The 15,020-nt window shown below is 40.3% G+C and overlaps 1 protein-coding gene across 1 annotated transcript in view; it reads left to right on the forward strand.

Moving 5' to 3' along the window:
* Positions 1-10,146, forward strand: part of RP2 (RP2 activator of ARL3 GTPase) — a 34,065-nt gene extending 23,919 nt beyond the window's left edge. Inside the window, exons 3-5 of the mRNA XM_077815017.1 lie at positions 538-652; positions 1,976-2,061; positions 7,311-10,146. Coding sequence (XP_077671143.1) covers positions 538-652; positions 1,976-2,061; positions 7,311-7,394 — 285 coding nt within the window. The 3' untranslated portion in view covers positions 7,395-10,146. The remainder of the gene's footprint in view (positions 1-537; positions 653-1,975; positions 2,062-7,310) is intronic.
* Positions 10,147-15,020: the final 4,874 nt, after the last annotated feature.

Consider the following 15,020-nt stretch of genomic DNA (forward strand, 5'->3'; position numbering starts at 1 on the left):
ATTTTAGGACTAAAACCGTAAACTTGTGGATGGCTTTAAAAAACAATCTTGACTAGTAGATAAAAGCCAGATGCTGCATTTGTGGGTTAGAGAGGAGCCTGATCCAGGTTTGGTATCTATTGCAGCTAAAGAAAAGCTAATGGTGTTCAACACCTTTCCAAGTTGGGCAATTAGCTTCAGTAGTATTTGTAGGTGTTCAGCACATGTACATTTTTAATTTGAAACTACTAAAAAAAAACCTTTAGTTTCAGGTAGGGGAATAGAACAGAAGCAAAGATTGGATGAATGGAATGAAAAGACAAGTAAAACTGAATCTTCAAGTGTGGTGAAGAAAGTGCTTTTCCCTTTGAACTAGGGAAGAAGAGAATAAATTGAGAAGGTTGTCTTGTGGTTTAATAGTCAGAGGGGAAAATTATGTATTATACTCCCATGTAATTTATTTGGTCTTCTGCTTTCAGAAAAGCCAAACATCTGTCCTCACTATATATCAGTGATGTTAAGAGCTGTTTTTAATATGGATACCTTGTTTGTTACCAGATGACTGGCAAAGGCTTTTTGTTGGTTCAGACTAAGGAAGTTTCAATGAAAGCAGAGGATGCTCAAAGAGTGTTCCAGCAGAGTGCATCTGACTTCATTCCTTTGCTTGAAAAAGGTAAGTAGTCTTAAAATATCACTTAAAAGTGATAGCCCCCCAACACATACAACTCAGTTTCTAGTCCATCTTAGTTAGTGTATTCCCTCTGGCTGTAGATAATCCTTCAAAAGAAGGGGGAAAATGGCTTGAGCCGCAGTAGCAGTACAATCACTGAAATCAATGGAAGGTCTTTCTGTTTTCTTCAGTAGGCTTTGGATCAGGCCCTGAATGAAGTGGTGAATTCCTTCCTGATCCCTCCAGGCAATGCTCCAAAGCTGATCTAACCCATGCTTAGTGTGGCTGTCTCCTAGTGAAAGGACCACGTGGGTCTTAGGTCTTAGGCGATGGCAACCTGAACATCTAACAGACTTGGTTCTCTTAGCTTAGGAAATAAATTCATGCTTTTAGATCCAGATATTGCATGTTCAGTCCCTGCTGCTGGCAAACAAAGGTGTTGGATTAACTCTGTAATTCACAAAGAAAAAGGCTAGAACTTGGCATGGCAGACCAAAATAGAATCCCAGTTTGTCATTCGCCATGATGATTCACTATTGTTAAAGGATTTAAAACAGAAGAGAATGCTGTTGAAGACCACTAGCTTCAAAGTTAGCGTTCATACTTTGTAAGTGGTGAAGTAGTCCCTTTTGTATACATTATTTGGAGAAATCAGATACAGCCATAGTGAGCAGTTAAGCATAAATGTTAGTCTTCATAATGCTTAGCATACAAACAGCTTTGTTTCCTGCAAACAGAGAATTGCAAAAGCTGTCATGCTCACGTGGCAGCTCAGGCCTGCTGGAGGCCTACCTTGCAGAGAATTGAGAGAGAACCTTGCTTCAGGATGAAACCTGAATGGTGCATGAGGGCCAGTTGATACTAGGCATGTGTCCAATCTTTTGATCCAGGCAAAAACTTCTGAAGGAATTAGGTCCCAATCCAAATGAACTTTGAGCCATCTCACAGCTATCCATCAGTCAGTACTGTGACTCTAAGTCACACTAAGACTTTTCCTTCATTTTATGACCAACTTTTCAAGAAATTCAACTGGAAATCTGCATTGTTCAGCTGTTTCTACAGCAGCTGTTTTTCAAACATGGAATTGCAGATGTTTTCCTTTGTACACATTTTTTTTCCTCCCAGACAACTTTTGTATTTTCACAGCTCCATTAACCATAGCTTTAATCCCTATCCTGAAGGATGGTGGTTGCAATAGGAACTCTGAGGCTTTATGTGAACAAAACTCAGGGCGCTGTAAGGGATAAAGAAAACAGCAAATATCTAATCTTCCATTTAAGATAGAAATCTAAAAAAACATTATTAGAGGTGAAACTCTCTTTGTAGGCCCTGTTGTTGCTTTGGAGTTTAATGGAGATGATGCCGTGGAAGGATGTCGAAGCATTATAAATGATGTCTTCAGTGGAACTAAGGTGAGCTATGTTCTCCTCTTGAGGAAATAATTATGACCAGAATCTGCCTGAAAAATATTTCATGATCTAGAAACCTTATTTTTCATTTCCTAAGATCTTGGCAGCCAGCAAGACCTGAAAACATGAGTCTTAATTTTTTGAAACTCACATAGAATTTAATTTACTCCAAAGAAAAGTACTCACCAGCGGGAAGTAGGAAACTTTCCCTGTTGAGTGAAAAGGGGATGCTAAATCATCAATTTCTGAAGAACTTAAGCTTTCCATTTAAAATGTGTGGTTGCAAAAATCTTACCTAATGTACAGTAAGGCAGGGCTGTGTTCTGGGACTTATAAAGTAGACCATGCTGGAGCAATCTGCTCTTAATTCTTGGCAGAGAAATAGGATGAGACTATGTTGTTTCACTAAGAGTGATCAGTAGATAGCTTTCAAGGTTCTACTGCATTTGCAAAATGGTCATGGTGATAATCTAAAGATGTACCGATTTTTTTTTTTTTTCCCTGTAACCTAAACGTCCTCATAGTTTAGGTTTCTCACACCATATTTTTCAGATGGCTTTCTCTTCATTTGTTCTAATAACGCTTTCCCTGGGATAGCATTTGTAGTTTGTCTAAGTTCTTTAATACATGAGCATTTCAAAGCAGATACATCATATGATGCAGCAAGAAACTGGACAATACCCCAATAATCTTTCATCTGTTTGCTTAGCTTTTTATAGACCTTGTTGTGGCATACATTAAGCTAAGGGTATGTCTAGACTGCAAACCTAAGTCAACCTATACTAAGTTGACTTACAACCACTGCAGTAATTACATATCCATGTCCACACTACCCTCCCTGTGTCAGTGTTGTGCAGCCTCACAAGGAGTGCTTCCACCAAACTAATAGGGGCAGTGTGGGGAGCTGAGAGCCTCAGCTGCTGCCCCACGGGTTCCTGGGCTCCTGGTGGGCTGCCCCATCCCCATTCCCCACCAGGAACTGGGGGAAGCCACCCAGGCCTTTCCTGCCTGGGGAGTGGGGTATGACTGCCTTGGCTTCTTGGGGGGGCCCTACCTGGCTCCCAGCCTGGGGGCGGGAGAAGCAGGGGGGAAGCTGCTGGGGCTTCTTGCCCCAGCTGGGAGCAGGGTCCAGCTCTCCAGGGAGCTGTGGGCAGCTGGGCTCTAGCCTCCCAGACTTCTGGTCAGTTTCATGGCTCCTGTCCTGAAATTGACAAGATAGCCAAAGTTGGATGCAAGGGATGCAGTGTTTACACAGACACTGTGATGCCTCTTGTGGAGGTGGAGTAGTTATGTTGGTGTAGGAAGGCACGTACATGGAGGAGAGGAAATCTGTAGTGTAGACACTGACGCAATTAGGTTGACATAAGGTAGCTTATGCAGTAGAGCAACTGGGAGGGAGCAGGTGCTCCCCCACTGAGCACAAGTGACGCCTTTTTAATTGTTTGGGGTCTTCTTAATTTTTGCTCATCCGGAGGCGCTCCGGGTCTTTGTCGGCCGGTCCGGCACTTCAGCGGCAGGGTCTTCACATGCTCTGGGTCTGGCGGCACTTTGGTGGCGAGGGCCTTCAAAGCTGCTGAGGACCCTGAGCGCTGCCCGGTGAGTACAAGTGTGTGGCACCTTTCTTTGTGTCTGCTCCCCCTGTTTGCTCCATCTAGCTATGCCACTGAGCTTATGTCACACTGACTGTGTAGTGTACGCCAGCCTTCAGGTGCCCAAAACTACGCCTTAGTTTCCATCAAAAGAACAACTCCTTGACTTATTCAATCTGCAAAGTCTTTTGTTAGCAGCCTTTAAGTTGATTTATTGTGAGAAGATGCCAACTTTTCAAGACAGTTTTTCTTTACCCATTGTCATGAGCAATGTTCCCTCTAATTTTTTCCATCCATGTGCGGAATGAATTTTATGTGCACCAATATCAAGGTAATGTGTGGATGTGAACCACCGGTAGAAACAAAAAAAAACATAATTTTTTTTAAAAAGTTACCATAGGGATAATTACTTCAGCCAGGACAGGTTAGGCATTTTAGAACTCACTATTCAAAGAATTAAATTTAAGCATAAGAGAAATAAAATTATGAAATGCACAGACCAGTCAGAAAACTAAAATAACATCACTTTGAAAGAATAAAATTACAGAGAATATATGTGCATTGCAGGAAGTACCAAGAAGTAACAACACAAGTGTCTGTCTGTCTCTTTAAGCACAGCAGCACTCATCAGAAGGCTCATTCAGACCTCAGCAGCTCCATCTTGCTCCTGAGTCCTGTCCCACTATCCCCGCTCTGCAGAGATGGGTACATGGGTAGGGGGGAAGGAAGCCCCTGACATCAGCGTGCCCCACCTCCACTCTGCACAGCAAGCAGGAGGGACCTGGGAGCAGCTGGCCAGAGGCTCCAAGGCAGAGGGCAGGAGCAATCCGGCTGCAGAGCAGTGGGAGGAGAGGCACCTGAACACGTTGCCAGATGTGTGTGGCTCTGCTTATCAAATGCATGGCACTTAGAGGGAACACAGGTCATGAGATCAAACAGCCATAGCATAAGCAGGCCTAAAACCAAACCAGTGTAGGGCAATCAGATGAGAGAAATCCAGATAATTTTGATGTAGCCTTGCTACAACTTTATTCACTTTACCCAAAGAGGAAGATGCCTTATGAATTTCTTAGCATAGAGTTGCTTGAGTAGTGGTCTAAAAATTGCTGCTTTGAGAAGCTGGCATGCTTTTCTCAGGAAATGAGGTTGAAGTTGGTTGGCTATTCCCAGTTCCTTATTCTAGGTTACAGTTCCTTATTCAAAGGCTGAAGTTGTTTCAGTTACTATTATCAAACTGAATTTTTTATACTTTGCCTACTTCTAAAAATGATATGGAATGGTGTGTTGTCATGATGTTGGGTGTGGTTGTGGACAGAGTATTAAAGTCCCCTTCCCTTGACTGTGTGGTGGTCAAATTCTGATTACATAGCTAATTTAACGTGTACAAATAAGACAACCTCTGGATTACCCTCAAGTAGCATGTCTGTGCCATCACTTCCAGTCCTAAATTGGAAATGACACCCTGCTTTCTGATTTAAAGCTGATTTCTACACACAGTACTTTTCCATGGCAGACTTCATGCCCTCATCTATGTGCAAATGCTTGTTGCATTGAATAAGTAACTGGAACATGGGGTTATCTGGGAAATATTTCTGTTTGCACATAGTCGAAAGACCACTTACATAATAAAACAAGCATTTACATAATGAAGGAGTTTTCCCATTATTTAACTTTTAAAATGCATATTATGAAATATATTTCATGTCACTTTTAGTAGGAAACATAACTTTTTAATTATGGAAATAACCAACTTCAGACTTGTTTCTGCAAGAAGGTATTCATAATCCACTTCAGAAATGGTTCTAGCACCACACTTCTGGCCTTCACCAGCCAGCTGGGGCATGGATCAGTTAACCTCTCTTGCCCAGGGGTATGCAGAATGTGCCACTGACTAGTGCATTTTTCCTGATAGAGTTTCAATCTAATACCATGGAGAGCACACTTGGATTCTAAACAGGTTATTTTATCTGCTAGATTTGAAGAGTGCTGTTAAAAATGTTAATTTGGTCACTGGGTGAAAACAACTGTGATTCTTCACCTGAAACAACTCTGGTCACCACTCTGGATGTTATGGTAGGGGTGAAGAAGCCACTCACTAATTGCACAGCCACAGTTCACATTTACAAAAACTCCTGGTAAAAGTGGTCTGACTTGAGACTGAGATTTCTGCCACATGTGCATTAGTAACTTCTTCCAGTGTGAACTGTTAAGGTATTGGACTTCACTCAGTTCAGTTACTGGCTCTACCATAGGCTTCCTTTGTGACATTGGACAGTCACTTAATCTCTGTCGAAGATGCCCGTTTTACAGATGGGGGGGGGGGTTATATTGCTCCCCAGTCCTTTGTCTTGTTACAAAACTTTTGTAGTCTGTCTGAAAACTGTGATGTCCTGTGAGGACAAGCGTGGTGATGTGGGGGAGGTCTTAAAGAGCCATTGTATTCATGGCCAAAAATGGATCATGATATCCCACCAAAGCATTAATAGATCTATTAGATATTATTCCTTGTTGGGTGTCAGAGGGCTCCACATTTCACTGGACTCTGAAAGTGGATCATCAAAACAGGCCTTTTGCACTGACAGGAAAGGTGTCTATCCTGATATTAAAATGAAGGAGTGTAGTGGTTGCCCCAATACAAGGACACAAACCCTTCTCTCTAATCTCATCTCAAAACTAAGATTGGGAGTTGGAGTTGAGCTTGATGTTAGCTGGGACAATTATGTTTTGGTATGGTGATCATGAGATGTTGAGCTTACATGGTCACCAAGAACTATCAGTCTCTAACTGATACCTTGGATAACTCCAGTTAACTGAAGAACTCTGGGGTACTCAGTCACTGTACATTATCATTTAGTCACATCTTAACTTCCTCCTGGGTTGTATAGAATAGACTCTAAAATCCACCTTTGGGTTGGGAGACGAACTTGCATTTGGCTAGATGTAAACTGCCAAACCATTTCCCTGACAACTTATGCTGCATTGTTTTAGATATATCTTGGCTGCCTGATGGATGCAGGCAGGCCTAGTTAATTTATTAAAATCAATATTTTTTTTCAACTATATTCAAGGACCTCTACTTTGCACAAGCGGATTTTTTTTGTAAAACTTTAAATATTTAAACAATTTTGATGTTGGCAAAAAGTGGAAGCCACCTTTGCTGAGGAAGTACTTCTGAAATTTTGAAAATATACCCAAGGAGGTATATGTGGGAGAAGAGTCCCTTCCAACCCTGATATTCTATGAAATGCGTTTCTCAGTTTTGTGTGGCTTGGGAGGGAGGGGAAAGTGGTGGAGTACTTGCTCTGCTGCCTTAAGTGAGTTTTTGATGGTACCTAATAGCTTTTCTTCCCCCTACAGGATGTTGGTTGAAGTGACTTTAAATAGTCTAGTCTAAAATTGTAAAACTGTTTTAGGATGGGCTGCTTAAACAGGAGCTATTTTCTATGAGGGAAAGATAGTTTTGCTCTACAAATGACTTTTTGCTCCATATACTGAGTCCTGAAACTATTTTGATTTCCTTTCAAAGATGAATTCTGCCTCTGTTATATGAATAAATCTCTAGAAATACAAACATTTCTGTAATGTAAGGATCTAGAAGGAGCAGAGATGACTTGCATTTGTATATCTATATCAGTGACATACTTCCTTGTTTAAAATATATAGATTTTTGTATCGGAGAACAAAGTATCGGCCTCTCGAGATGTAGACAGCTTCTACAACTTTGCTGACATGCAGATGGGAATGTGAAGTGTGACTTGAAGATTTTCTTATGCATGGCCTGGCTCACCACTTGGATATAGCTTTGGTTTGACTGTGTAATGCTGCATTAGTAGCAAGGTTTTTTTTTTCTGATAGATCTTTGTATTGCATATGTTTTTTATAAAAGGAATTGGTAAATTTAATACTGCATCACGCGAATTACAACGAACAATGTAGCTTCACATGTACATCTGATACTTAGTACCACTTAAACTTTCTAGTAATTCATGATTATAGTGAAATTTTAATTATATTCTGATGTGAATATTCCTCAAATCTTTGTAGGATTTTTAGAAAGTAGGTACAATGCTAGACCACATTTTATGTAGTTCTAAAAAAATGTAATTTCTTAACTGAAACACTGCTGCTGGTATGTGTCAGTGGTACGTTAGAGAAGGTAACCTGTAGAATTCACAGAATTTTCCCATATGCAAAATTATCTTAATCAGGAGACATGTCATTGCTAACTGATCTAAAGTTTCTTAAATTGTTTCCTCTTTTAAATAGCACGCTTTCACAGTTGACTTTACTCTGCTTCAGTCTGTGTTCATAAAAAAATTAAATGCACCAAGTGTTCTATACCAGATGGTCTTAAATATTAATGTACTATACTAACATTAATTTTAATTACATTACAAATAGTGTAAAGAGCCTGGGAGCTATGCTGCAGATGCTTTGTACCCTCTTTTCCACCCTCCCAGCCCCCATTTAGGAGTGTCTCCAGTGTTACAGTGGCTCCTGTCTCATCCCTCTTTTGGGCTAGTGTAGAGGATAAGCCTGAGGCTTCCTTACAGCCCAGCTGCCATAATGGGTCTTTGACAACCACCATAGTTTAGTTACACTGGGACCACACCACAGTCTAGAATTGGGGGATGGTTTTAAAGCAGTGTTTGGATGCATGCATCTCTGAGTATGTTCCTCCATCATGATGAAGGATATGGACACAAGGTCTCCAACGGCTGCAGATAATGACTGACTGACTGTAAAACTAACATTAGTCAGTTACTTCTAGAAACAGACCAAGAAAGCATTAATTTGAGACGAAAGGAATGTAACTTTTTTTTAACAATAGCTGTCTGATTTGTAGTTATTTTTCAGTAATGAGCTATATAGAATTCCTGGTGGCATGTACTAGATACATCATTCCAGCATAAGAACATTCACTACAATGTAGTGAATCTTAATGCATACATATGAGAATATTGGATCCTCAACATGCAGACTGAGCTTGTGCAAGGTCTTACAAGAGTTCAAGTCAGGGTCCCATAGGCCCTCTGTTCAGACAGCAGAAACTTAATCTGCATTATGTCGCAAATTTACTGGCCTTCTCGACTGACTGCCTTCATACCATACGAGGTGAAAACCCACAACTCTTCAGATTAGATGTGACTTGCTGGTGTAAACACAAGCTTCCCAGTACCATTGAATGTAAAATGCTATGTTGTGATTTCCTAAAGAAAATCTCATTGACTTTATATAGTCTGGTAGTTTATCCTCCAGCCATCCAAAGAAAAGGTCTTGCAAATAGAGCAGGAAATGACTGTGTTGATAGTCAGTCAATGCTGTGGCTTCAGAATGCCAAAGGAGGCTGATTGAAATGCTTTTCTTTCGGGATTGGTGAAGGAAAGAAAGGGGTATGTCTGTCTGCAAAGGCTGGGAGTACTGCAAGGCCCATAATGTAATTGAGTACATGTAGGTTCAGAAGTCTGCCACTTTGCTGTCACTAGATAAACGCGTGCTCTTAACTCCACTTTTTTTTAATAGAAGGAAGGTGCACAAATTGAAAGGAAACTTTTATTCTATCTCTAGAGAAGGAGCATCTCCTGAGCTGACTAATTTGCAAACTGTGCTGATGCTCAAAAATCTGTCATGGACATGGTAAGGTTCTGTTTTGATTTGACAGGTCAAAACAAGATTATTCTGCCATTAAGTACTAGTTGGTGGTAGAAATTAGTATGCTTTTCTGTTTGGAAGTCTTCATTCAAATTCTCATTCCAGTATAATGCATCTGCCATGATGAAATTTGGGCGGAGGGTAAAATTTGTTTCAGTAAACTGAGTGGAAATGAACTGAACACGTAACAGATCTGTTTCTGTCCTGACCCTCACTTTAGAATCCTGCATGCTATATATTGCAAAGATGTTTTCATGTAATAAACAGTCTAAATATAATTGGTCATCCTATTCTTAAACCCTTTGTGATCAGTAAATTAAACCATGTGCTATATGTAAATGAGGATTTAGTTCTTTTTTTCCTCTGACCGTTAACACTTTCTGCTTGTTAATCAGACTGAAGTTCTGTTTTTAATTGTCTCTACAGGAATGAGTAACTATTTCTGCATTAACTTTCATATGACAAACAAATTTAGGTTTGAAATATTGGGGGAAATTTCCCGCAACTTAAGGAAAATGCTGTGTTTTTACGTGTGGTGGGTAACTAACTAAACTGTCAAATGCAATTAAAGGGTTTTTTGATAGCACACTTTTTTCTTTTGTAATATTTAAATAACTGCTTGATAACAGCATATTTCTGAATCTTTGAACTTTATTTAATAAACCTTACTGCTAACAAATATTAGGAACACTTCTATTCCTAATGAAGTAAGCTCACCTCAGTTATTATTTGTATCGTGTAACAGAATGTGCTTCATGCAGCTTTTGTATATGTTCGGTAGTTTTTTGTATGTAATTTGTCTAGTAGTTGTGAAATGTGACTTATAATAAACATTGTTCAAAACAAACTGTTCATATTTTCATTTCATAAGAATTTAAGATACTTTCTACAGTAGTATAGCTAAAACTGTATTTCAAAAATGTTAACTGATATAGTAGTTAAAGGGAAGAATTTTTAAACTGTCAAATTACTTACCACTTAGTGGAGAAAGCACTGAGCTTTTGTCAGCTCATCTCAAAAGATGAATTTTTTGTTTATACAACCATTTATGTAGTAAATATAGGAATGAGTTGCTACTGAGGAACAGTAGCTAGGCTGGAGAAAGAACATGAGAATGGCCATACTGGGTCAGACCAATGGTTCATCTAGCCCAGTATCCTATCTTCCAATAGTGGCCAATGCCAGGTGCTTCAGAGAGAATGAACAGAACAGGCAATTATCAAGTGATCCATCCCCCATCACCCCATTCTCAACTTCTGGCAAACAGAGGCTCAGAACACTTCAGGTTTTGCATCCCTGCCCATCCTGGCTAATAGGTCCATCAATGGTTATCTTCCATGAGTGTATAGAGGTGTGTGTGTGTGGGGGGGGGGGGGTTTTTTTGGTTGTGTTTTTTTTAACCCTTTTGTAGTCTTGGCCTTCACAACATCCTCTGGCGAAGAGTTCCACAGGTTGACACTGTGTTGTGTGAAGAAATACTTCCTTTTGTTTTTTAAACCTGCAGCCTATTAATTTCATTTGGTGACCCCTAGTTCTTGTGTTATGAGAAGGAGTAAATAACACTTCCTTATTTACTTTCTCCATACCAGTCATGATTTTATAGACCTTTATTACATTCCCCCCCTCGGTTGTCTCTTTTCCAAGCTCAGAAGTCCCAATCTTATTAATCTCGCCTCCATACAGAAACTATTCCATACTCTTAATCATTTTTTTTCTGACAGTACGGAAAAGGGAAGGAGAGTCCCCGGGCAATGCTCTGGAACTGCTCCCTACAAAGCCAGTCAGGACTCTGGTGAAGTCTCCTCTCTGTGAGCAGATTGTCTTCAGGGCAAAAAACTCACACAGCTTCTGCCTTCCTGGGTCTGACCTCTGAGCATTTAGCATTCTCCGATCCTCTGTGCGCTTCCCACAGCAAGTCTGCCCAGGTGGTCCTGGGGAAGCCAGAGGGTCCTGCATCCCAGCTTCGCAGTCAGACATGACTCTGAGCCAGCCAGTAAAACAGAGGTTTATTAGATGACAGGAACACTGTCTAAAACAGAGCTTGTAAGTACAGAGAACAGGACCCCACAGCCACGTCTGCACTTCACTCCTCATCCCCAGCCAGCCCAAACTGACTCACCCTCCAGCCCTTCCTCCTCTGGGCTTTGTCCCTTTCCTGGGCCAGGAGGTCACTTGATTCCTTTGTTCTCCAACCCTTTAGCTATCACCTTGCAGGAGGGGAAGGGCCCAGGTCATCAGGTGCCAGGAGCCACTGTCAGCCATTTATGTACCCTGGCCCTTTGCAACAATTACACCCCCTTATCCCACCACCTAGAGACTTAAGAAATGCATAGGGGAAACTGAGGCACTCCTACAGGATTCAGAGGAAACATTAAGAACATTCCCACTTAGTCACACATACCTCTTTCAGTTCCAATATATCTTTTTTGAGATGGGGTGACCAGATCTGCAAGCAATATTCAAGATGTGGGCATACCCTGGATTTATATAGACACAATATGATATTTTCTCTCTCATCTATCCCACCAATGGTATAATTCCTACCATTCTGTTAGCTTTTTTGACTGCTGCTACACATTGAGCAAATGTTTTCAGAGAACTATCCACAGTGACTCCAAGATCTGTTTCTTGAGTGATAACAGCTAATTTAGACCCCATCATTTTATATGTATAGTTAGAATTGTTTTCCAATGTGCGTTACTATGCATTTATCAAGATTCAATTTAATCTGCCATTTTGCTGACCAGCCATCCAGTGTTGTGAGATGCCTTTGTAATTCTTCACAGTCTGTGACTTAACTATCTTGAGTAGTTTTGTATCATCTGCCAATTTTGCCAGCTCATTGTTTACCCCTTTCTCCAGATCATTTATGAATATGTTGAACAGTACTGGTCCTAGTACAGCCCCCTGGGGGACACAGAAATGTGATAATGTTAGCAAGGGTATAAAAATCTTAAATAGATAAGAAAAGTCAGTGAAACAATCATGCACCTTTACAAAAATGGGGAAATCTACCCATGGGTGGGCTAAAAGTAAAACAAAAGGAACATAGCTTTAGAAATTCAGATACTAAGCTTTCTGCAAGGCTATCTAGATTATATCAGTAATATTTAACAATTGAGCTGGCCTCTTTTATACTTGATTTCTATTATTGCTAAAGCTGATGGGAGTGTATTTTGGAAGGATTATTGCACTAGTCATGTAATATAATTTCTCCCTTCTCAAAGCATTGGAGGCATGCAAAACTTTCACAGTAGTTGAATGACTATTCCATTAGATTATTTTCCGAAACATTATGGCATGACTAATGTGCAAATAGGAGCTATTTACTGTTTGTTTCTTAGTCAATTAAACAAATACCAGGTGCTGGGGTTACATGTGTAGGCCCTGCAAAATCAAGCTTGTTCATACTTTATAAAAAAAAAAAAAAAAAACCAACTTGAAAAACATAATGCATTAATAAATTGTGTATATTGATCTTTGGACATGTGTAAGAAAAAAATTATTTTCCTGGCGTAAGTATTTTATTAATCTCAAACTATCAGTTAACTGTAATAGTACAAACTGTTAAGAGCTAGTTCTTTTAGTAAACAAATGTCATGTTAGTTTAATAAATGAGACTTGAAGGCTAGGTGTAGCTCTTGAAAAGCAGCATCCAAACTCTCCTTATGTGTAAACATACATGCAGAGAGAGATTTGTAGAAGATTGTAATTTAGAGATGCTCCCTCATAAGGGACAGTATTATGAACACAGGAATTTGGAGATGAGTGCTGGAGATAGGGACTGGGAACACCACATGGCTGTGTGCAGTCTCCAGTTTTTTATTAAAATTTTATTCCTTTCTCCTTCACTGGCTTGTTATTTAATGAACCCCAAGATTGTTACATGGTGTCAGAAATGGTGAATGAGAAGGAAATGCCAGTCATTTTGAACTCCAGTGTTTGCAACTGCAACAAACAGAGGCACCAGAGAAGCACGTGGAGCACAAGGCACAGAGGCTTCCACATGTATTTGGCAAGCAATATAGTAGCTTGACTAGCTTAAGAAGGGAGGAAAAGCCAAATATAGATGTGTTGCAACATCCATCCAGTCTGCAATTGTCAGGCAATGTTGCAGAGAACTGGAAAAAATTCAGACAGATTTGAATTGTATTTAGCAGCCATAGGGGCAAAGGAGAAAAATGGTAGCTTGAAATCATCTGTCTTTTTTTCATGTTGTTTGGGAGGAAGCATAGGATATTTATAACAACTTTAAGTTTGAAGAAGGTGAAAGCATGAAGTTAAGTAAAATACTGACTAAATTTGAGGAACATTGCCTGCCAAAAAGGAATAAAACATAAGATACATTTTTACATACTTCCAAAAAACTGATGACACCATAGAGCAATATGTCACAGAATTAAGGATACTCAGTAAAACCTGTGACTTTGGTGGGCTGACAGAGTCTCTGGTCAGAGACAGAATCATTTGGGGTGTTAAAGATGATGTGTTGAGAGAGAGACTGCTCCACGAACACTTCACTTTAGAAAAAGTTCTCCAAATATTTAGGGCAGCAAAAATTGTGAAAGCCGAAGCCAAAGAACTGAATTCACCAGAAGGGGTTATCCATGTACTAAGTACAAAAGAATATAGCCAGAATAGGTCAAATCAAAGAGTGGAACCACTTGCTATGAAAACCGCTGCTAGGGGAACGATTGGGCACAGATGGTCATGTGGAAGGTGCGGATCACAGCATGGCCCCAAATAGTATGTTGCCTTGAGGGAAACTCTGTCAAAAATGTGGGGAAAATAATCATTTTGCAAAATGCTGCGGATCCCAAGTGCAGAGAAGTCAAGTGTATTCAGTTAAAGACCATCTGTTTGAGAAGTTTTTCATAGATGTACTGGGATTTAGCCTGATGAGAAGGGCTGGATACTGCCTATGACAGTGAATGGAACAATTATTCCTCTGAAACTAGACACAGGAGCTCGGCTTAATATTCTGTCTGAACAAGATTTAGAGACTATAAATAAGACCCAAACTGGGAGCAACAAAAATAAAAGTAACTGGTTATTCTGGAACAAATATACCAGTGAAGGGCAGGTGTGTTGCTAGCATCAACCATAAAAACACAATATACAGGCTACCTTTCATTGTAGTGCCAAAGGAAGTGACACCAATTTTAGGCCTGGCTGCACGTGAGAAACTCAGTCTGGTAAAATGGGTGTTCTCACTACAAGATCATATTGAACTTGGCTATGAGGCATTCTTTTGGGAATATCCTGACCTGTTTCAAGGGAAGGGTTGGGTTGCTCGCAGGGTGAACGTACAATCCGGATAAACATACAGGTCCTTCCAGTTATCCATCTATGTAGAAAGGTGCCATTTGCACTCTGTGGTAAACTCAAGGCTGAGCTTGCAAGGATGGAAGCAATGCAAGTAGCACAAAAAATTGAGGAGCCAACAGAATGGATGAGCTCCCTAGTCATTATGGAGAAAAGTAATAGCCAGCTAGGCATGTACTTAGATCCCAGAGACCTCAACAAGGCCATACAAAGAGAACATTTCAAACTGCCAACCAGAGAAGACATTATGGCTCAATTTGCAAATATTCAATATTCTTCTTTGAGTGATTGCTCATATTGATTCCAATTAGGGTGTGTGCGCCCCACGTGCACAGTGGTCGGAAAGTTTTCCCTGAGCAGCTCCCGTCGGGTTGGCTGTGGAGCCCCCTGGAGTGG

This window comes from Eretmochelys imbricata, chromosome 1 (assembly GCF_965152235.1).
Source record: "Eretmochelys imbricata isolate rEreImb1 chromosome 1, rEreImb1.hap1, whole genome shotgun sequence".
Classification (NCBI taxonomy): domain Eukaryota; kingdom Metazoa; phylum Chordata; order Testudines; family Cheloniidae; genus Eretmochelys; species Eretmochelys imbricata.